The 24063-nt window shown below is 31.9% G+C and overlaps 1 protein-coding gene across 1 annotated transcript in view; it reads left to right on the forward strand.

Annotated features, from left to right (window-relative positions):
- The window catches only part of LOC124359950 (coiled-coil domain-containing protein AGAP005037), a 560570-nt gene extending 542068 nt beyond the window's left edge, over positions 1-18502 (forward strand). The window contains 2 exon segments of the mRNA XM_046813142.1: positions 14907-15533; positions 15535-18502. Coding sequence (XP_046669098.1) covers positions 14907-15533; positions 15535-15684 — 777 coding nt within the window. The 3' untranslated portion in view covers positions 15685-18502.
- The last annotated feature ends 5561 nt before the right edge of the window (positions 18503-24063 follow it).

The following is a 24063-nucleotide window of genomic DNA, read 5'->3' on the forward strand; positions in this document are numbered from 1 at the left end:
GACAGGCATATCACGCTAATCCTTGTACGATCTCTTGCATTAGATATTATTTACCCAAGATACTATAAAGTTACATGCAATCTTTTAGTTCACACATCTTTTAACTTCAAACCGATATGTAATAATATTTTTAATGTTTTTTTTATTAAACTAGTATTATTATATCATTATTAACCGCATTTACTGAAGCTATTTGTTTTCTGATCAGGGGTTCCAATTTCACCTTAAAACAATTGTTTAAATACAAGAACTATTTGTTTACAAGAAAAAAAAATTGCTACCATTAGACCAACAGGGTATAAAGGATATCAGGAATATAATAGTTAATTGCAGTTGTTAGAAGTAACAAACTGAAATTTTGGATAGCAAAATCTACTCTCTTTCACACAAAATGACAAAACTTGTAAATAATGACACATGCAGATAGTTAACAAATCGAGATACGTGATATCGAGAACAGTTACAGCCAAGTAAGTTAAAATCAAAGTAAGTTGAACCTAAAGCACAAATCAGCAACAGTAGTCATTACTGTCCAAGTAAGATAAGGCACAAATCTCTAACAAAATTACGGTTTAAATAATTAAAATCTAAATAACTATGAATGTCATCACTCTACATGTAACATAAAGACAAAATCACTAGCAAAATTCATTATTGTAAAAATAAGATACAGAAAATATCATTAAAAACTTGTCATTTCACAAGTATGATTAAGCACAAGTCATTAACGAAGTCATCACTGTACCAGAAAGATAAAGAACAAATGAAAAAAAGATGCCATTTCATAAGTATGATAAAGTATGATAAAGCACTAAGTAAACAAAAGCATTTTTCCGAAGACATGCTATCAGCGACTGATAACCACACCTAAAAAATCGCTGCCTACTAGCATCAGAATCCCCAATATAAAACCACCTGGACCATAGAAACTACTGTTATAGCAAAGGAAATATACTACTCAATATATATTCACTTATATTTATTTTTACTTACCGCAAAATATCATAAAGGGGAACTTTTTTATACTATTATCTGCTAATTAATGATAAAACAAAATTATTCCAAGGGCTATGTCTAATAAATTAACCCCTGTGGAGTCTGTGCTACCAATGTAAGATACAAAGCACTCCTCTGCACAGGTCACTGTAAAGAAATGGTTCCACTCAAAATGCCTGAATATAGCAGACAAGATGTTTAAACAACTGAAAACTGAAGAAATAGAGAAATGGAAATGCCCACTTGTACAACCACTCCACAAAGCCAGAGCATGCAACATGTTTGAAGAAAAAATTAGAAATCTAAAAAATCAACAAGAACCGGATCTTGAAACCTCTCTTACTCTTGCAGCAGAAGTGGGGAATGCTCTACTGGTGGAAAATGAGAAACTTAAACAAGACCTGGAACAGATGAAAATGGAAAACCTAAAACTAACTACAGAAATTAACCAAAATAAAAAATAATAAACAACATGCACTATGAAGCCCAAATTGAAAAATTGGAAGAAGAAAAGGAAACTGTACTGCAACGAAACCTGTGCCCTTCTAGAAACCGTGAATGAAACGGACCGACAGTTGGAAAAAGAGCTTAAACTGCGAGAAGAACTAATAAGGACTTTTGAAGAACATGATAAAAAAAATGGAGAAATAAATCCATAAACATGAAGGAAAAATAAAGCATCTACAGGGGGAAATTACACAACTTAAGACTCAACAAGTGTATGGTAACGGATAATTTGGACAGCCAAAAAAATTTCAAGAACATAGAAACGCAGACCTGCAACTCAGAGTCACCTACCAGCTCGACTCAAAATACTCTGCAATTAGCCTCAAATACATTCCTACTGACAGAACTAGCCAAACTAAAATTAGGACAAGACAATATAGAAAATATCATACAGCTATCCAAACTCCTCTGTAATTTGGAACATAGACCAGATAAAAATTAGGCAAGGCAAATTAGAAAGCCTGATTAAAGACATGAAGGATCAAACTCATCCTCCTGTTACCCCCAAACAAGAAATAAAAAAGTCTAATAAATCTGTCTTAAATCCCTATAACCGCCTTCTCTTCAACACCTGAAAAACAAACACAGACAAGTGAAACATGGGAAGAACTACTTCAGCATCTCACTGCAGGCAAAAAGGTACAGAGAGAAATGTGAAATAACAGATAGTCAACCACGGCAAACAGAGAGATCAATCACCTCTACCTGAAACCATGGCTATACCTCACCACACTTTAAATTCATCACTATGTAAGCCAGACAAGGCAAAAAGCGCAACTTACAAAAACACCACCAATGTATGCAAAGGTGAAGCCTGAAAAAACAAAGTGTAGATGAATTTTTTACGAAGAATATTGAATATTATCGTCAGATTATGACTCAAAAAAATTCTACAGCCACTAAAAAACGTGACCCCAATAACCCTCCCTTCTTCTGATACGCTAAATCAGCTTCTCACCAGCCCATTTGAAAACACTGGAGAGACAGGATTCAGATAAAGTGGCCCTGAAGACATCCAATCCCAACCACTCTTTACAGCCACCGTCCCCAACCAAGCTCAAACCAATTTTAAATCAAGCAACCCAACCATCCGAAGATCACCAAACTAATTTTTTTAGGCCACAACAACCTTATAAAACAGCAAAATAAAAGCAAATTAGCTGATTTTACAATTATACACCAGAACGTAAGGGGACTAGCAAGCAAAGTTGACCGCATAAACCACCTAATACAATCTACAGAGCCTGGTATCATCATCTTGACAGAACATGGCCTAAACGAAAAATGAAATTACCATCACTAACCTAATTAATTATACACTTCTTTTCTCACTTCAGCAGAACTGACCACAAAATGGGTGGCGTCGCAATCTACTCGAAAGACTGCCTAGTGAAATCCATAGTTCCCATTGAGGTACTAAAGGAATGCAAGCCAGCACAAATCTAGAGGCTTCAATGATCAAAATATGCCAAGCAGACAGTGCACTGTATCTGCTCGGACTGTATAGACAACCGAAGGCTAATTTGGATGATGGTCCTGGTCCGACTCTCCGCAATCATAGAAGAAACTAAAGCTCATAAAAACCCCCTGATCATCATGGTGATATTAACGTGGACACTCTAAAATCTGACAACAATACAAGAAATTGAATGAAATTGCTTGCTTCATTTGACATTGAAAGACTTCACCTACCTCCTACCAGAGTGACTGGCACAACTGCAACATCCATTGACTGTGTGTGTACTAATCAGTATATTACAAATTTCAAAATTGAGGTGATAACAAACCGGAATTTTCTGACCACAGGGCCCAAATATGTAGTTTCAAGTCCTCTAGGTCAAGCTCAACTCAACCAGGTCAAATCACACGGGTTTTCCATGAAGAAAACTTGCTACACTTGAAATACCTCCTATCAGAAAACCACTGGCTCGAGGTCCATAATGCTGAAAACTCTGAGGAAGCCTACAACAAATTCCTTACATCATTGACTGCTAATATAGAGACAGCCTGTCCAAAAAAGAAAAAAAAGACCAAGAAGGAAGAAAAACACAAAAAAATCTACGAAAACAAAGACACGCTTATGCTAAAGCAAGACTATTTGCAAGCCTTTTCAAGATATGAACAAACAGGAACTGAAGAAGACAAAGAAACCTGTGCAGCCACAAAGAAAATTTATGACCTTAAATTAAAATCACTGAGAAAGCAGATATCAAAGGAATACATTGACAAAAGCACATAATAAATCAAAAGCAATCTGGAACATTATAAATAAAGAGCCGGAAAAAGCAAGGACAAGAAGACGGTCAAATTCAACTAAGAGTGGATGGAAAAGTACTAAGAAAGCCCCTTGAAATAGCAGAACAACTTAATGGATATTTTTCGTTAGTGCTGCTGATGAGGCGCTGGAAAAAAACAATATAATCAAGAACCCCCACTTACACATAACAACATCGCTGGGTGCAACATATACCTCTCTGAACTAACTCCTACCAACCCAGAAGAGCTACAAAGAATAATTGCCTCTTTTAAACCTAAATGGTCAGCAGGACTGGATAAATTCCCTCCAAAATAATCAAAGTCTGCGCCTATGAATTGATTTCTCCATTAGCAAGTATAATTAATAAATCATTTAAAGAAGGACTATTCCCTGGCACTTTAAAATGCTCAAAGGTCTACCCCAAATACAAGAAAGGTGCTCCCACAGATCCCTCAAATTACAGACCAATATCATTGGTTTCAAATTTCTCTAAATTAATAGAGAAAGTGGTCCTTTGCAAGATTATTAAAAACACTTACAAGACCAACAATCTGTTAACCGACAAGCAGCATGGATTTGTCAAAGGAAAAATCTACCACAACTGCAATAACTAGTCTTATACAAAATGTAAGTTGATCTACTTGAAGATGGAAAGATAGTTACTGGACTTCTTACTGGACTTCAGCAAGGCCTTTGACTCCTTGGGACACGACCTCATTCTTTCAAAACTTGATGCACTTGGTATTAAAAGGATCAGCTAAATCATGGTTCCAATCCTACTTAACTGGACGTAGCCAAGTGGTTGAGATAAAATACACAGCAAAACAACCATGGTTCAGTTTGTGAAATCTAGTCCCAAAGGAAATAACCCGGGGAGTGCCACAAGGCTCGGTTTTAGGACCAATCCTATTTATTCTTTTTACCAACGACATGCCACAACAACTTGTGACTTGAGCACATGTTTAATGTTTGCAGATGATACCACACTGATAATAAGTGGAGACACAACTGCCAACTTAAAAGAACGCTCTGCTCAGAGCCTTCATAAGGCCTATAAATATTGTAAAGACCAATGACCTAGTCGCAAACACAACAAAAACAAAGCAGATCTGTTTTTTGGAAGAGCAACGCTGAAACAGTGGGACTCGAAAACATAGTTCTTGAAGATAAGGTGAAACTGCTTGGTATGACCATTGACAGAAAACTTACGTGGACCCCTCATGTAGATAACTTATGCAAAACACTGTCATCTGGCCTTTATGCTATAGAAGACTTAAACAAGTTGCCGACATCAATACTGCAAGAACAGCATATTTTGGCCTATGTGAACCACACATAAGGTATGGACTAATTGTCTGGGGCGGAACCTCCCACGGCAACATGGAAAGAGTATTGATCTTACAGAAACGAGCCATACGGATTCTTGCGGATCTACAACCATTGGAAACCTGCCGTAACTCTTTCAAAGATCTCAAGATCAAGACAGTAGTCAATCTATATATACAAGAGGCAATTATGTATGCCTGACAAACATGAACCTCTACGTAATGACAAAATACATAACTACAATACCAGGCATGCATCCTTCTTCGACGTGACAACCTCAACATAAGACTCACCTTGTATGAAAGACAACCACTCTACATTGGCTGCAAGCTTCATAATCACCTTCCCGACAACATTAGAGGACTTAAAGGCAGGACTTTGAGGAGGGAGCTGAGCAGATGGCTTACAGACCGACACCCCTTCTACAGTCTAGCAGAGTTTCTAAAACCCAATAACTGATACGGACACTTCACTGTACTGTTAACCATATGACTTTAAAATTTATGTTGACATATTGTTTACTGTTACTTTTAGTAATTTATAACATATTGACGCCTTTGTATTTCTCTACGAAATTCCAAATAAAGAAAATGATTGATTGATTGATTGACTAAAAAAAATCCATCACTGTACAAGTAAGACTAAGAACAAATCACAAAAGAGTCATCATTTCACAAGTATAATAAAGTATAAGTTACTAAAAAAGTCATTACTGCGCAATATTAAAAACATATTAATATAAATGGTGTATAAACACTGGCAACTAAGAAACAACGGATTAGCTGGTAACCAAAGTGGACAGTGCACATCTGAAAGCAAATGGAAACACAGTATAACCTTGTTTATCCGGATTAATTGGCACGGCACCGAAAGTGATCCAGATAAATGAAAATCACGAATTAATGGGGAATACAGTAAAACACTGTGTGTAACAGATAATGAAGAATGAATTTTTTACATGATAACAATAAAAGAGAGTTTAACTTATTCTACTGTTTACAGAGATTAACTGTAGAGAAAATATTTAATCAACAAAGAGAAATTTTATTATTTGTTTTGTACAAATTGCAGTGTCTTTTTTTTAAACTTTGGTACACTGTTTCTGGGAATCATGATTACTCAAAGCTATGTTAACAATTGAAGTGCCCAACTGTCACTCAAAATAACCAAGAGCTGGTCTAAATGCATCATAGTATTGGAATGAGTTATGACATCTTCAAATTCTTCATAATCAGAATTGTTTTCACTGTTCTCTGTTACTGTTGAAGAATAAGCAGCTGATACAATTTATACATTGGTTGTCATATCAATGCTATAGTCAGTCTGAAGGCAATAATTGACATCTTCTAAATTTAAAATGATAAACCTCTCGTATGGTTACTGCAACAATATTAATGATGTTAAAATGGAATGTTTGGTTGTATGAAGCGGTCTAAACCAGCTGGGCTTAAATCATTATGAGATAGGTTAAGTTCATTCCACTGATGACACTCATAAACATATCAAGTGGCTGTTGGTGCGAAGCCACCACCCATGGGATTATGCCTAAGTTCCTCTAAGACCGAATCCCATTTAGAGGGTGCTGACATCCGCTTAAGGCACAAGACAATTTGACTTTACTAAGCACTGACATCTCGCATAGCTGCCCTTTGCACGATCCTTGGAATCGTTCTGTCTGATATACGCGTGATGTTATATATTATTCTGAATGCCGAACATTTTTAACAGAAAAACCAATTAACCTGGGAATTCAACAAAAGTAGTCTTCTTTAAAAAATTTGACTTCCTTCTCTCTACAAAACTAATCTGGATAACCCAGAGGTCTGGATAAATGAGGTCCACATAAACAAGGTTTTACTGTATAATAGTGTGAGGGAAGGAGATTACTGAATTATATGACAAAGGTATTTGTTACAATTCACTTAGGAAAATGTCTCTTATATTCCTGTCATCCTTTCTCCCATAGTCAATAAAGATTGGAACTACCAAGTAAAATACTTTAAAAACTCAAGGTGCAGTAGTAAATTGGATCATAGGTTAATGTTCATAGTTGATTTGAAACGATTTAAAATGGTATCATAAACAGGTTCATTTTCTACCCAGCTAATGAGCAAATGTTTCTCTTCCTCTTAGTTGATTCTGTAGCCTTCTTTACTTGTTGCTCATGGTCAAGGTAAGGTGATCATTCTCACCCCACTAATCTCTTGCTGGCTCTTGTGAGCTTACTGGAGATAGTATCTCATTACTTGTATCAGCTCATTCATTCCTCGTTCATTCGATTAATGTAAAAATTTAAAATTGTAGGACACCCGAAGCGAGTTATCATCATACAAACCATCATACTTGAACACTTGATTGTTGTTTCAATATTGATGACAATACCTAACAGGTCCGATATATATATATATATATATATATATATATATATATATATGTACATATATACATATATATGTACATACATATATACATATATATGTACATACATATATACATATATATATATATATATACATATATATATATATATATATATATATGTACATATATACATATATATGTACATACATATATACATATATATATACATATATATATACATATTTATATATATACATATATATATACATATTTTATATATATATACATATATACATATATATATATATGTGTGTGTGTGTGTGTGTGTGTGTGTGTGTGTATAAATTACATATATACACATCTTTTTAAATCACTGTATAATTAAAAATATGGTAGTTTAGTTTGGTGCCAAAGTGTTGTTGGGTTAAATTCCAAACTCTGCTTTGTCTAAAATAACCAATTCTTATTACCTGTGCCAAGCAGTAGAAATTCTTAATCTTATTTTAAATTTAAACATGTTTCTATTAGTCAAATTTTAATTTCATTCTGGCAGAGTTTTGAAGTTCATAATGAAATTTGTCGTTTATCTTTATGATATTTTGGTAATTAGTGAGCTATTAATATCCTGATAAAGATAAAAAAATATTGCAAACTAATCATACTTTTGCAACTGTATTATAAGAAATGTACAAAAACACTAAAATATACAATGAGTTTTGTACTACAATATCTTTTAGTTCTCACTTCAATGTAACTTGAAGTGAAAACTATTTGAATATGAATTTTGTATTTGTTTTTGTTACTGTTTATATTTAGAACAAGAGTTTTTACTGACTTTTAAAACATTTATGTTAAATATGGCATTAGAACTGCAGCAGCTGCATTACAGTAAAACATAATACGTTTATAAATTTAAACTAAAATTGAAAATATGTACATCATGGGTATAATGAATAAATGTGTATGTGACATGATCTCGATTACGAACAGTGATTTTATAAAAAGTACTGCACCTTGACGTTGATACATTATGATTTTGATTTTCATGTAGTTATATCTTCATGTACACTCTTAAAAAATTTAATTTTACACAACCTACTTTCATTTTTATCATGTAGCACAACATTTATTCAGACATTATTACTGTTCTCAACTAGTGTTGCTCATTTATTTCAATTTTGTAGAATAATTATGGAAGTGTAATACACATTTTTGAAGTAGTATGCATAAACAACATTACCACTGTGAAGCACATAATCATTGTGAAGTAGCAAAGGTAACTTGTCTTATAGAAATTTTAATTCCGCAGACGAGCATGCATATTTTAAATATTGTTGTATTTATACTGATGTAAATAATAATAATTTTAGTGCTCCTCACGCCTTGCATGAGTTTTGCATTAATTTGGCAATTGTTTTTATAAATGATTGCATGTTTTTATGGTTTATTTGTATCACACAGATACATCTCCCTATATGTTTATAGTGTGTATATATGGGCTATTAATGAAAGTTTGATTTACTAAACAATTTAGTAAAATACTGTTTAAAATAAAATTATTCTCCTTATTAATGGTTAAATTTATTTTTATAACAATGAATAATTTGTAGTAAAGTTAATACCGAAGTGGAATTCAAAGCGTTATGAAATAAAAATTGTAGAATAACAAAAATAATTTGTCATAAATGTTTTTTCTTTCATGTTCTCCCTCAAATCTCAGTTTCAAAGTATGAACAACATGTTTACTCCTGAGACTTAGGAAATTTGGTTCTTAAACTCTCAGCATACTTACAGTAAACCATTCATGATGAAATTAGTCATGGGGAAACAACATGTATAGCCCAGTCTGTGTGATACAATAACCTCTTATTGCAGTTGGCAGTTTCTTTAATTTCTTTGAGTTCTGTTGGTGTTGTATCTAATGCATTGTCTTTTCACTATTAGTTTGTTAAGGTTGGCGTCACTGGAACAAAGTCACTGGGTATTTAAGACACTCTACTCCATGCATAAGGTAAACACTTTCATTGTATTGACGAAGAGAAAATAATTTGTATTGAGTAATACTTAATTACAAACTTATTTATTAGTAAAGTGAATTTTTAATAGAACGTTATAGTTACTATTACAGAATAGTTAACTGATTATGAATTTATTAATGTATGGTCCTGTTAAATTAGATAGGGAAAGTTAGGTATTTTCTCTTGTAAAGCAACGATTTTTGTGTAGAAAATTACAATTTTGCATATTTTTTTAATGGTACCAAATATAGCTCTTTGTATGAGAGCTTTTTATCCCTGCAGGGAAAACTTTAGTGCCAAAGACTTCAGCAGGTATGAAAAAGAGCTTTAAGAGTATATTCTTCCCTTTTTGAAAGTTTTTAAGAGTTATAAAAAATGTCATTACCATATCACCATTTATTTATTACATAAAAGCAAGCTTAACTGTGAAAATGTATAAACAAGGTTCCTACATGGTTTTAATTAAATTGTCTTTGGTTTTAGCATATGCAAGATGAGTTACAAACCATTTATTACTTTAAAATACAATATTTATTTTAAATGCAGTGTAAAAATATTTCTTTTACGTCTGTTATTTTGTGCCTGTAGATAAAAGTACAAAAAATAAGTATCCAATTTTCTCCACTTATATAATAAAAAAATGATAATGTGTAACATAAAAAAATATTTCTTATGACAGGTATAAGCACATTCCTTTCAATAGTAGATAAGAAGTCTTCTGCAATAGTGAAAATAAAAATTGAATTTTGTTGCTTCTTAATAAACTATTTATTTCTGTTCTTGGAATATAGATTTGTTTCTTTTTTGTGTGAATAATAATATATTTTAAAATGAGGGAAACCGTTTATAAAAGTATAAAATGTTTCGTTTCAGTAAATTATATAGTAATTTTAATTTAATCCAAGGTGGAGGCTTTAGAGGCAGGTGTTAACCATGGAACCTAAACTGTTAACGTATTAGGTTTAAAACAACATTAATGCCTTTCATATAACAGATTTTTAAATTGATATTAAAATGGATTTTTTTGCTTCTGAACATGTTACCTATGCTTTGATGTGGAACGTCCTGAAACCTCCCTGTTTTCATGGTGGTATAGGTCTGCTCACTTCCCACACCTTGTAGCTTTTACATGATTTTGGGAGCACTTAATATGACTATATTACATAAGGGAGATATGTTTGGAGTTGACTTGTAAATTCTGTATATAAAAATAGATTAATTTTTAATTCGCACTAAGTAAAGTAATTTCATTTTCATTTTCAGAATGATCTGGTTTGTATAATTTTAAATACTGTGAGCTATAAAAATAATAATAATTCTTTCCAACTTAATGGTTTTTTAGAAACAGGAATTGTTATAATGTGGTTATTGAGAGCGATTTCCAGAGAGAGAATTTGCCAGCCTTCATATAAGTACTGACATATATATTTTTTAAATGAAAATTATGAAATCAGAAATGATACCCTGCTTACTTTTAGAGTAGTAATGTGTTCATAACATATGGCTATCTCAAATGGTTCTCACAGTTGTAGTAGATTGATATTTATTTACCGGTTAATAGCTAGCAATCAAATTTCTCTTCGTCTTTGTTGCATAGTATATGATGTTTTTTTTCTATTGGACTGTGTGGTCCAATATTATGGTTTGCCAGTCATCATTAGTGATTAAGTAAACTTACTAATAAAACTTTAAATTAAGCTAACCTGGGCTGGTATGATGTATTAGAATGTGTTTCAAGAGTTATAAAAATACTTATATTGAGTTCCGTTAATGCAAAATTTAAATTTGAACATTTTCTCCACAAAGTACATTGTTCTAATGAAATCCTTTCTTGTTTTATTCAGGATTTATAACATAGAAGCAATTTTTATTGAAGTATTTATGAAAACATGATATTAGCTTGCACAGCAAATGTATCTCTGAAGTTTTTTTGAGCTTTTTGTAATTTATCAGTTTTTTTTTCAATATGCTACTCAACTTTCCAGATAAAGTTGATAACCTTTATTTGCCAAGATTGAGGTCAAAGGAGGGTAGCCAAGGTGTCTCAAATTTACGTTCCAGTTTCCACTAACCTTTATTTGCTTATAAATTAATAAATAAATAAATTAATTAATTATAAATTAATACTTGTATTATTTTCTAAAATTCAGTTATGATATGTTGGTTGAAAGCAGAGCTTTTGTTTTTACTTTTATTACAACATTTGGTAGTAATAAAACATTTGTAGCACAATAACAATAATAAGCTAGCTCAGACTTTGGGGTTAAAAGTTGCTCACTGGGGCAGGGATTGATCTGGTCCTGCAAGTGATTATAGAGGGCAGATATATTCTTTACTCACGGGACGTATTTGTTGCAAGTTACAAGCAGGAGGGTTGCCAAGCTGGCATATTTCTTAATCCATACTCCAATTCGAGAGAAACTGAAATTTTGTACTGGTTTGAATTTCACACAATGGTGCATTGGGGTAGTGGCAGCACTGTTTTGTTGGGCTCGTGATTGTGACTATTTTTTAGCATATTTTTGTTAAATAAATGTGCGTAACCTTACTTATTATGATATATCCAGTTATTTTGTGATACAAGTTATTTGTGATTTGAAGACTTTTTTGAATGAGAAAAAATAGAGTTCATTATTAAGTGTTGTGTGAAATTAGGTAAACATATTGCAGAGACTTCTCAGATATTTTAAGAGGCTTTTTGAGAAAGAGGAGCCAGATCAATTAGAGTGCTTGTATAATACAAAATGAGGGGAAGAAAGGGTATAAATCAGCAGGAATAACAATAGTTCAGAGTGGTTATTACCATTGAGTGACAACATATTGTCAGTTATTGTGTGCCAAAGTTCTTGAGTAATCAAATTGTTCACTATTTGCAAAACAACAAAAGAATATTTTATTTTATTTTGTTCATGCCTAGAAATATTAACTTTAAACCAGTGTGCACAAGTGTCAGCAAAGTTTGTTCTGAGATCATAACCTAGTTTCAAAAAGTTCAGGTTTGAAAAAGTAACTCTTTAAAATTAATATGAAAAGGAAATGAAAGATTTGTAAACAGTTGTTATCACTGAGGAACACATGTTAGTCTATAGATAAAGTGTGGAAACTAAAGCCTAATTTTCACAATCGCAAACAAAATGTTTAATAAACATTTGTCAAATCAATCTTAAGATAGTTTTCCTTAATTGAACAGTGTTATAATGTGAGACAGTAAACTGGTTTAGTTAGCTTTAAGGAATTAGGGAGGAAATAAGGAATTGATGCTGCACCTTAACAATGCATCCATTGATTCCATGAGGCTCATTTAAAATGATTGTACAAAAAATATTCCAATTATCTTCATTTACCTCAACAATTCCCCTTTAAGACCTCAAGTCGTTACACCTGGTCCTTGCAACATTTTCCTAGTTTCAATACTGAAGAAAACCTTAAAAGAGTGGACTTTGACTTAACGGAATGAGTTATAGAGATATTGAACTGGCTAAACGTTATTGCTGAATAGGAATTTTAAGAATGTATCCATAAATAGAACTGGTATTGGGAAAAGTATATATATATATATATATATATATATATATATATATATATATATATAATATCCAAATGGGAGTTAAAAGCATTGTGACACATCTGTATATTTGTCACACACCTGACCTACATGACTGCAATAAGTCTTTTATTGAATGGCTTTTAGTAGGGCACTAAGATTTTGTTGATACTTTTGTGACTAAATTTAATGTCACTCAACAGTCCTGTTTTCATTGCCTCTCCTATTCACCATTTAAATGCAAATAATGATTTACATATAGAAATAGCTTACTAACTTCAGAACATGTAAATCTTTGTTAAATTCTTAACAATATGTGACAAAATATATTAACTTTTGTCACATATAAACACACATTTACCTTAAACAACATTTTAACATTTATCTTACCGACCATCCTTCAAATATATGAGTAAAATTTTAAAAGATAGTACAAATTGTTGTGTAGCATTGTCATATCCTAAGATGGAAATAGTAAGTCTAAAATGTTCTTCTCAGATTCCAAAACCATGGCAACCAAAACAGCCAACTCCAATAAAGCATCTGTATATATTGTGCTAATACATACAGTACTTACTGATTTCATTTGTGGTACATAAGTCATTAATCTATGCTAAGTATTGTGTTGTTACTTTGACCTTAATCTTTGAACATTGTAAAATTGTTTTTTTTTATTTGTACATATATAAAAAAGAACATGATTATATTTTATACAATAAATGTCATCAAATAGTGGACTCTTTCTTCATTATAATTGGTTAAATCGCTGCAGTTACCAGGTTTGGATTAACTCAAATTTGTATGCTTCTATGTTTTTTTGCATGAAATATTTAATTTTGCTAAATTAATGCTATTGTCCCTTTATATGGCAGGGTAATGTGTTACTTGGTAAATTGCTACAATATTGTGCATGATTGTACAGTATCATGAGGTAATATTATTGTTTGATAGTGCTATGTAGAAAATTTAACCACAGTTTTTTTCTGCTTTAGACTTTAGTTGAAACATCACTTGTCAATCAAGTAATCATTATATCCATAGTTATTGTGAAAAGTTTTACTGAAACCCTAATTTTCATGTTTGGTTATTCACATTACTTTTAGTGCTGATAGTTTTGTAATAACTGTGAAAAGTTTTGCTGAAACCCTAATTTCCTTGTTTTGTTATTCACATTATTTTTAGTGCTGATAGTTTTGTAATAATTATGAAAAGTTTTACTGAAACCCTAATTTCCTTGTTTTGTTATTCACATTTAGTGCTGATAATTTTGTTATAATTCAAAAGCTTTATAAAATATAATAGAAGCATGTACATACTTATATTAATTCATTTCACGGGTTTTAGGAAATGGTTAGCAAGCTAGAAAAGGTTGTTTTCTCAGATTTATTACTCTTAAATTTATGAGGCTAATCATTTTAGCTGGAAAAAGTGTGTTTTATGTGATTTATAATAAAAATTATTAAATTAAAGAGAGTTGAAAACAAATTGTTGTGAATGATAACTGATACAATTAAACTCTATTTATACTAATGAACAATAATTTTATTCATCACCAAACCTTCAAATTTCTAAATTTCTAAGCACTAAAGGTTTAGTAGTGATACTTTTAGAAATAAGTAAAAATCCATTTGTAGTGGAGAGCCAAATAATTTTTTTTTTTACACATTCTCTTGTTTATATGGAGTTATGTTATAATTAATTATTAGATTAGTAATCAAACAAGAAAACACCATCCATCACCTGACAAGGATTATGTAAATTCAAGTACGGAAGTTCTCCTGATATAATAAAAAACTACAATGGTTAAGAATTAACTATTAACCTGCCTTTATAAATTCCTAATTAAATTTTTAAATGCTAAAATAAAATTTCTAACACCTTTTTTGTATTGTTATAGACCACTGGAACGGGGGATGTCATGGGGGCGAGCGGGGGGAGTGGGGGCAACTCCTCCAGTGGAAGGGGCGACTCCGCCCGTCCGGAGAACGCGCTCGACGCTCTGCTAGACGAATTGCAGACCTTCGCCAAGCCACCCGCTGCAAACACCTCTACTCTACGGAGATTGCATTCGTACCCTTCCAGTGAGGGGGGCAAGCCCCCAGTGCCTGAGAGAGGCGCAGACCTATTGAGTAAAAGAGTTCCTCCCCCTCCACCTCCCAGAACGAGTTCACGCTCGCCCCTGTCCTCCCCCACAGGACCCTCCATCCCTCCTCGTGGACCCACCGGAAGTCCTCTCAGAAGAAATGCTCCAGGGCGATCCAGCCTTAAGGATAACACCAAAGATCCACCGTTAGCCTCTAATTCTTCGAGTTGTGAAAGCGTTAACTCTCAAGAAGGTATCCACCAACAGTCTCGGCAAGAGATCTTGGAGTTAAGACACCAGGAGCTGTTGAGGAAACAGAGGGCATTGCAGGAGCAGTACACTCGTCTCCAGCAGCTGCAGAGAGCTCCACCTCCTGACCTCTTGCAACTCAAGAAAACCGGTAGCGAGAGTAATCTTTTAGCCAAAATGGGGATTAGGATTGAGTGCGGCAGCTCCGATATCAGGATCACTGTCACATTTGGCTCCCAACACAACAGCCAGTGCTACACCCGAATCTAGTACGGCTACCACTACGGCAGCCTCAACTAACACGTCCACTACCAGCAAGATCTACGAGACAGATATACTGTGACCGTCTAGTCAGATATAGCCCTTAAACCTCCATCACTCGTTGGGAGGCGATACTGCCAGTTTTTGTTTTTTTGAAAAATATTATGTAGGCTTGTGTTTTAAAACAGCCGGTTTATGTTTTGTTTTGAAAGCTCCATCCCTTTATGTATTTATTAGATAAATAATAACAAATGAAATAGAATAGTGATTAGAATACAGCTTCCACACTACAACAGTTTTTTACTCGATGAAATTAAGAGTTGGAAGTTAAAATTTGAAAATAGTGCTCTTTGAAATAGATCAGTGTGATATGGTTTTATACTAAAACAATACAAATCAGAACCAGGTATTAAAAATATGTTAGATTACAGAATTTTCCCCAGTCATAGTTTTAGGGCCAGGTTTTCATATTTATAAATGCAACACGTCTAGTTAGTTATAAATCATATGCTGCTTCATATTACCTGCGTATTACTGTCAAACCTATTTTTTCAAAATATAACCCATTTGAGTACAGTAAACTTTCTTTAATGAGGCTTCAGACTCTCTGTACAATCCTACATATACATACATGCATCATATAGCCAAGATGATTGGATATACATTCAGTGATACAACTTCAAATGTGTTGTCAACTTCTCGTCTAAATGGTTTAAATTATATATAAGACAAATATAAATTAATGATTTATTTTCTTGCAATTGTGATTAAGATTTATTAAGTACATTGTCATTAAGTGAAATTGGGAATTAAAATTAATTTTAAAAATCCAAAAATACATTTATTGTATCAATTTTCATTGCAATTCTTAACCTTTAAATCTTGTGCTTTCTACAGCACTAAACTTGTATATATGTATGGTTTGAATTTAATTAAAAAATGTATTCTATAATCTATAAAATCAATGAAATTATTAAAACATTTTATGGAAATATTTATAATATGAGATTAAAATTGAACTAATGATGTACTAATTGTAATATTTTACTAATTAATTTGACTTCATTTTGGAGGTTGTGTAATGCCTTAGTGTAAGAATAATGTTTATTGTTTTATCCTATTAAAAATGCTCTAGAAAGTGAACAGTAAACACAAAAAATCTATTTCAAGTCATATTTTAAACCAAAAAGTTTATAATTTCATCTTAATAAATGATATACCACAAATAATAATGTAATGATGATGCACGTCTTAATTAAAAACCTTCTATTATTTATACATCTGAATACTTTATTTGACTATTTTTAAAATTTTATTGAATGCATAATTAAATATAGGGCAAAGTAGTTTGAAAGAAGTTTATTGAAGGAAACTAAGATAATTTGAACCCAATTCAATATTTTTACTGTTTATTTTATTTTTTGTTTAGAAGAGTAGCTAAAATAGTAAAAGAATATTTTAGTGAACTGTCAGATAATTGAAAAAAACTTAAGTATATCTACATACTTAAATGATATAGTGCCAAATTTAATACATATTTTTCATGATAGATATATTTTGTTGTTATAGCATATACGAATTTATATTACAAAGTGTACTTTGTATTAATCACACTCTTCTTGTCTAAAATAGAACGATAATCAATTCTAAATAACAAGACTAAATATTGAGTTTAAACAAACAAATAGCTAATTTCAGTTTATAATTTTTCTGATTAAATTAAAGTTAGTATTTAACATTGATGTAGTATCAGTAAATTCACAAAGATTGTGGCTGAAATGTTTAGGGGAGATACCTTATGATATAATACGTTCGGTTGTTTGTGATTCACACAGCTGAAGTGCCGGTTGTATAAGGATTAACGTTGTGACACACTGTAGCTAGAAAGGTACATTAATACTCTGGTAGTTAACACTGATCTAACTAGGACAGTGAGGCGGCAGTACTGGCCGTATAAGGTTTAACAGTTTTATTGAAATGGTGCAATTAAACTTTTTAGGGATTTCAACATAACAATGAGAATATTGAATTCTAACAAATTGATTCAAAAATCATATAAGCAATAAATATATATTTAAGTAATTTACAGCTTATGTTCTCAATGTTGAATACCCTTATTTATAAATAAAAAATAGGAGGTTATATTTTTTACATTCTTGCTGATTTTTATCTGTGACTGGGTCCCTGGCTGGTTGTTGTGTCGGGTTGCTGTTCCATAGATATATTTTTCTACATATTATGCTGTTTTAACTGTTGAATATTTGATTACATTCTTTATTATTGTTATTTCATGTTTTGTTATTTGTAATCAAGTTGTGTTTTATATGTTTTACTGATTTCTTCTTGAATTCACTAATTACCATTTGAGTTTCTTTAAAACTTAAACATTACTTTATTTTTCTGTAAATATGACAGAAAACTCCAAATTGGGCGCTGATAAACAATCTCACTTAGAGGTAAACTGTATATTTTAATGTAGTTGTCAATACTGATTGATTACTTAAAATTAATAGAGTAATTTGTTTTAGATTGTGTGTGAAAATGTTTTAAAAACATTTCAACATTTAAAAAGTAATAGATTCTGTTAATATTTTTGAAATACAAGAGGATGAAGCGATTTTCCTAGGCAAAAGTTTTTGTTGTCTAGGATATACTAAGCTATTAATTATTTTGAAGATTAAATTGTAATATTAATATAAATTTCTTTATAATAAAATGAACATGAGTTAACCATAAAACAGTCTGTGTTAACCGTTTGTTGCTATATATTTTAAATGTTTTAATGATATATTTTATTTGTTTGAAGAGAGATAGTCTAACTGAGAGGGTACCGCTGAGACTGTGCCAAAATTTTGCTCTCACCCTCCCCTCCCCCCTCCCACTACCTGTCTGTCGCCCCAGTATAAATATTTGCTCAAATAGACATGTCAGTGTTGTCGTTCACAGTTCTTGTTTCAATGTTATTGTCGACACCAGTTCTATATTTACGCACTGTTCAACAGTTAGTCTATTTGAATTCATAGCTTGAATCGAGTTTTGACATTTTAAATGTAAGGAAATGATACTGTATGCTGTTTACAATTTAAATGTAATGTGATCCATTATTTTCTTTATAACAAATAACATTGTGGAGTCAATAGGTGTAAAACTTGTTGTATTAAAGGGGAAGCAAAGTTTTGTTCTTTTTCACTATTGTCATAGTAACTTTTTCATGAGCGTGTATATATATACTGTAAGTAATCAACACAAGGTTATTACTGTTTGTAAAAATAAAATTATTATAGTTTTATTGCATTGCGTACAATTTCAATATTTATTTTTAGGATAGGAATTAACAAATTATGTTATTGCGTGTTTTTGCAACTTGGTCCAAAATAAGGCAGAAGGTTTCTCTAGACCCTGTATTCCTAATATATTTACCAAATTTTTAATTATTGAGTTTGATTCATATACGTTGTGAAAATATTAACTCTGTAATCTATATTATTAACCTAAATGTTTCAGCTGTTTAAATTTAGTTTGCTACTTAATCAGCTTTAAAACTAATAACACATATTATTATGTATTGTAGATTGAGATAATTTGAACTTAACTATTGTGTCTATTATTTGAAAGAACAAAATGATTGGACTCAGTTGTCAAAAACACATTGTAACCATGTACTCCTGTGTGAGCCCATGACTTATTATTTTGTGTTACTGTTAAATGAATTTGTCTAATATAATAAATATTTAGCACTTCTTGTAAAGTTAGCATACAGTAACCAAACTGACCAAGTGTAAAACTTGTAAATAAATACACTTGCAAAGAACAAAAAAATAGGAAAGCAGATGTTATAAAAGAAGTCATTTGCTAATTATTAGTAATTTACATGTTCTATTCTGTTGGGATTTAATGTGATGTCGCTATTTCTTTGCAAACAAATGTCATCCTGAAAAGATGGCATATTCCCAATTATTAGTGATGGTCATTTGTTGATTACACAATGTTATAACTTCGGTTCTAGACAATCTAGGCAGGTATCAAATTGTTCGGACGGGAATGGACAGAAGACACCAGTTGTTAATACAGCTTGTATTTATTTTATACATTCTGTTATCTGTATAATTTAAATTTGAAAATAGTTTTAGCTAGTTGGCCTTTGTTTTATTTGTAAAACACTAACCATATAAGCGTAAAAAATAAACCATTTTGGTTATCAAACTGTACATTTTTTGAATTTGTCTATTATTTAATCCTTTTCATTAACATTTATTGAAAAGTAAAGTGAGAATTTATATCTGCAACATATTTGAGTAAAGTGCATTTATGTGTGTGTATGTGTGTGTGTGTGTGTGTGTGTGTGTGTGTATGTGCGCGCGCACGCGCGTGTGTGTGCATATATATACACACTCACTAAAAGACTGCTTGTACTAAAATGCACTGATGAGCTAAAATATTTTAATAATATACAATAATAAATAATATATTATTATTTTTTTAAGTGCTTAATATCTTGAAGAAGAATACGGAGTATGAATGTTTGTAAAGCATAAAGTATTGTTGGAATTATTTCATAAATGTAGGACTCTTTTCCATGCAAAAGTTTTTTCTACTATACTTTGGAAATTAAATATTTTGTTTTTTGGACTTTTACACTTACCAAATAGTTATATATGACTGAACAAAATTTAATGAGAAACTCAAATTATTATATATTATGCAAGTTGTACCGGATGCTGCAAAAAGACTTAATGGCTTAAAATAAAACTAACAAAAATTTAAAATGATACAAGATGTTTTGTTACTTATTACAGAAGGGTGTTTATGGAAATTAATGAAAATAACATCAAACCAACCAAAATGATCAGTGTAAGATCTGAAGATGACATCCTGTAAATTATTTCATTCTTTGACCATCCATTCTTCCAGTCTTGCAATGAAGCTATCAAACCCCCTTTCTAGCATTGCAGGAGGTATGTTTGCAGCTTCTTGGCTTATGGCCACTTTCAATTCATCCAGTGTGCAGGGTTTTTTTTAAACCATGCTTTAGAGAGCCTCCACAAGAAAAATAAAAAATGCTAAGGTCTGGAGAGTGAGCTGGTCATGTGATGTCCCCAAAGCGCAAGATGATTCAGCAATTAAACTTGTCATTAAAAAGTTCAAAACTTCAATGGCTGTATGTGCAGTTGACCCGTCTTGCTCGAACTACATCCTCCTGTGCACTAAATTATTTCTCTGAAGTTCTGGGATCAGCAAGTTATGTAACATCAATGGATAATGTGAACTGTTCGTCCACCCTCTTCAAAGAAATATGGCCTAATCACTTTTTGTTATTAGGCCACACAGTAACCTTGGGACCATGCAGAGGACGTTTATGCAGTTTACGATTTGTAGCAGATCAAGTTCTGTTTATTAACCATCTAGATGAAAATGTGCTTCGTCACTCATCATTAAAATGTTTTCATCAGGCATTACAAGATCAATCATTGGCTCTGCAAATGCTTACCACATTCCATAATCATTAGGCTTTAGGTGTTGGACAGTAGCCATTTTATATGGCTGGAAATGCAGGTAAAAATGCAATACTCGTCTTACCGAGCAGTCAGACATGCGCAAAGCAGCAGCTAGTTTACGAGCCGGCCACCGAGGACTGGCTTCCACAATTCCTCTTACTCGTGCAATATTCTCTGGTGTCTGAGGTAACCTTGGACAGCCTGTCAACTTCTTTTTTAATGTTGAACCGGTAGATCGGAAGTTACTCACCCAGAGCACAATATTGTTACAAGTAGGGTCTTGGCGTCTTAGGAGCCATATCAAAATATCTAAGGAACTGCCGCTGAACAGCGACGCAGGAATCACCACTTTTAAAAAACACCTCGACAATAAACTCACGATGCTCAGCTGATCACTGCCCAATGGCTACCAAAATGTATGCGTGGGCTCTAGAACCCACCTAAACCCCACGCAGCTACTCACCACATAATATGGCAGTCAAAACTGTCAGATCATTTTGCCACTCCAGAATTTTTTAAACAGTTGATGCATTTGTAAGAAAAATTAAAGAATAACCTCTAAGTAAGGAATGAAATTTTGAACAAATTAAAGAATAGTTTACAACAGTATTCCACAAGACTCTTGATGTATTAATTTTGCAAATTGTTGAAATAAGAGAGAACAATTTGGATTGCTTGACTAAACCTAAAAAAAAATACTCCAAGCTTTACTATTTTAGCTTCTAAAACAAAATGACAAACTTTAATTTTGGTTCTATGAAATCATGTTCTCATGAAAACATTACGAAAATAGCAAAAAAGCTATGTTTCTTTTCCATTGAATTGTATGTTCATTTTCATACTCCAAGCTTTACTATTTTAGCTTCTAAAACAAAATGACAAACTTTAATTTTGGTTCTATGAAATCATGTTCTCATGAAAACATTATGAAAATAGCAAAAAAGCTATGTTTCTTTTCCATTGAATTGTATGTTCATTTATGCATATTGTAAATCATATACTTAAAGTGTTATCCTGTTGTTCATAGGTTTACTGGGATAAAAAAAAATTGTAAGATAACCATCTACTTAATATTATACGTACATGTTGATTTATATTCAGAATCAGTTATTTATGGGTTTTAATAACAATTAACAATTAAGTAGTAGTACAACATTTGTTATAAAAATAAAAAAATTTTATTTGCTACATCAAGTTTGGAGTAAATTTTGATTTATATAATCCTTTATTAATTATTAAAAAATATACAACTTACAATACAATAGAAAACTATCCCTAGTGGAAACGTGTCTAGGGGTTTATTCCCTTGGTCCTAAGGATATTAGAGAACAGAAGCCAACAAATCTAACTGAATTTTACAGAAGGCTGAGATTTGATGGATAAATAAATACAAGGGAGGTGCAAAGGAAATTTTAGGGCTATGTGCAGGGACCTATACTCTTCCCTCAGATAATAGACATTAAAACACTAGGAATATAACATTATAACTGGAAACTAAACAGACAATCGACTCTTGTCAATTTCTCTCGTAAATTGTCCCACAACCGAATGACTAATTTTGTATTTACTGTATATACATTTTTATAATCTATCATATTCTTTTACGAAGCGCTTCCAAAAAGTAAGTAACATTTCCCTGTAATGCTGTTGCATCGCTACTGTCGTCATTCTGTGTGTGTGAACTTGTTTTTTTACTTCATCAGTTCCACACTGTCACTTGTATGGTAGATAGATAGTCTGGAGTTTAATTCTTACTGTAGCTATTTCAGACAATTGACGATCTCACCAACCATAACAGTCATTCTGTTCTTTGGTTTGTGAAAAGAATGCTAAGGCAGGCTAAAATCCATCATCAGATAATAACCATTGAGCATCCATCATCAGTATGGTGAATCTGAGCAGTTCAAAGACTTAGTCATAGAAGAGAGTAGGTTTTCATGCTTGAAACTTAGTGTCATACTTTTTTGTAATGTATAACAATGGTAAATGTCTGAAGTACTACTATCTTATCAGATTTATTCGTAGAGACATTTTATATACTAGCCTACTATCACCAAAACTACGATGAATACCTGTTTCATTGGTTTAAATCAATAAGAAAGTAAAACACAATTTAATTAATCTTATATCCCTATATGATGTATCATTTTAATCTTCAAATTTGTAAAAAAGACAGACCGAGTAACTGAGAGTTCAACTTATTTTAACATCCCTCATCACAGACAGTGACAACTGGATTCAACATTACTTTCAGTTATATACAAACCAAAACATATATACAATACATTAATGTATACTGAACATATTACTTTAAAAATATATGATCGTTTATAATACAGGATGTATTTAAAATTATTGTTAAACAGTTTTGTTTCTTCTTATCCTCTTTTCAACTATTTATTTATATTTCCCAATATATTAATATCCAAAGAAGTATTTTATACTAGCACACACATTTCTTTTAAAGTACAATTACGACAATAAACTCATTAACAATGATCCAACAACAGAAAACTACTCAGAGTTTCGAGTTTATTAAAGCAACACTTGTATTCTACAATATTATGTTCTCAAACAGTAACTTTAGATTCCGCGATATATACATTTTATATTACTTACTCTTTGAACTTTTCACATATAATTTGATAAATTCAGAATTTTGATTGGAACTACAATCCACCACTATCCTATCTTCAAGGTATTCTTTACATATAGTACAGGCCGTTGTGACGGTGTAGGGTCCATGTTTACAGAAAAGTAAAATGATTCACTTCATTAATGATAAAACACATCACAGTAAAATATATACAGTATGTCGTAACCTCAAACTCACTAAACTTTGGCGTTGCAGTATAATAAGCGGCCACCAACACAATCGAACATGATTATTAACTATAAATATTGATACTATAGAATACAATGTTTGACCTATAGATATTCGTAATTAATCATTGCCATCAGTTTGT

Source organism: Homalodisca vitripennis, chromosome 4 (genome assembly GCF_021130785.1).
Source record: "Homalodisca vitripennis isolate AUS2020 chromosome 4, UT_GWSS_2.1, whole genome shotgun sequence".
Taxonomy (NCBI): Eukaryota; Metazoa; Arthropoda; class Insecta; order Hemiptera; family Cicadellidae; genus Homalodisca; species Homalodisca vitripennis.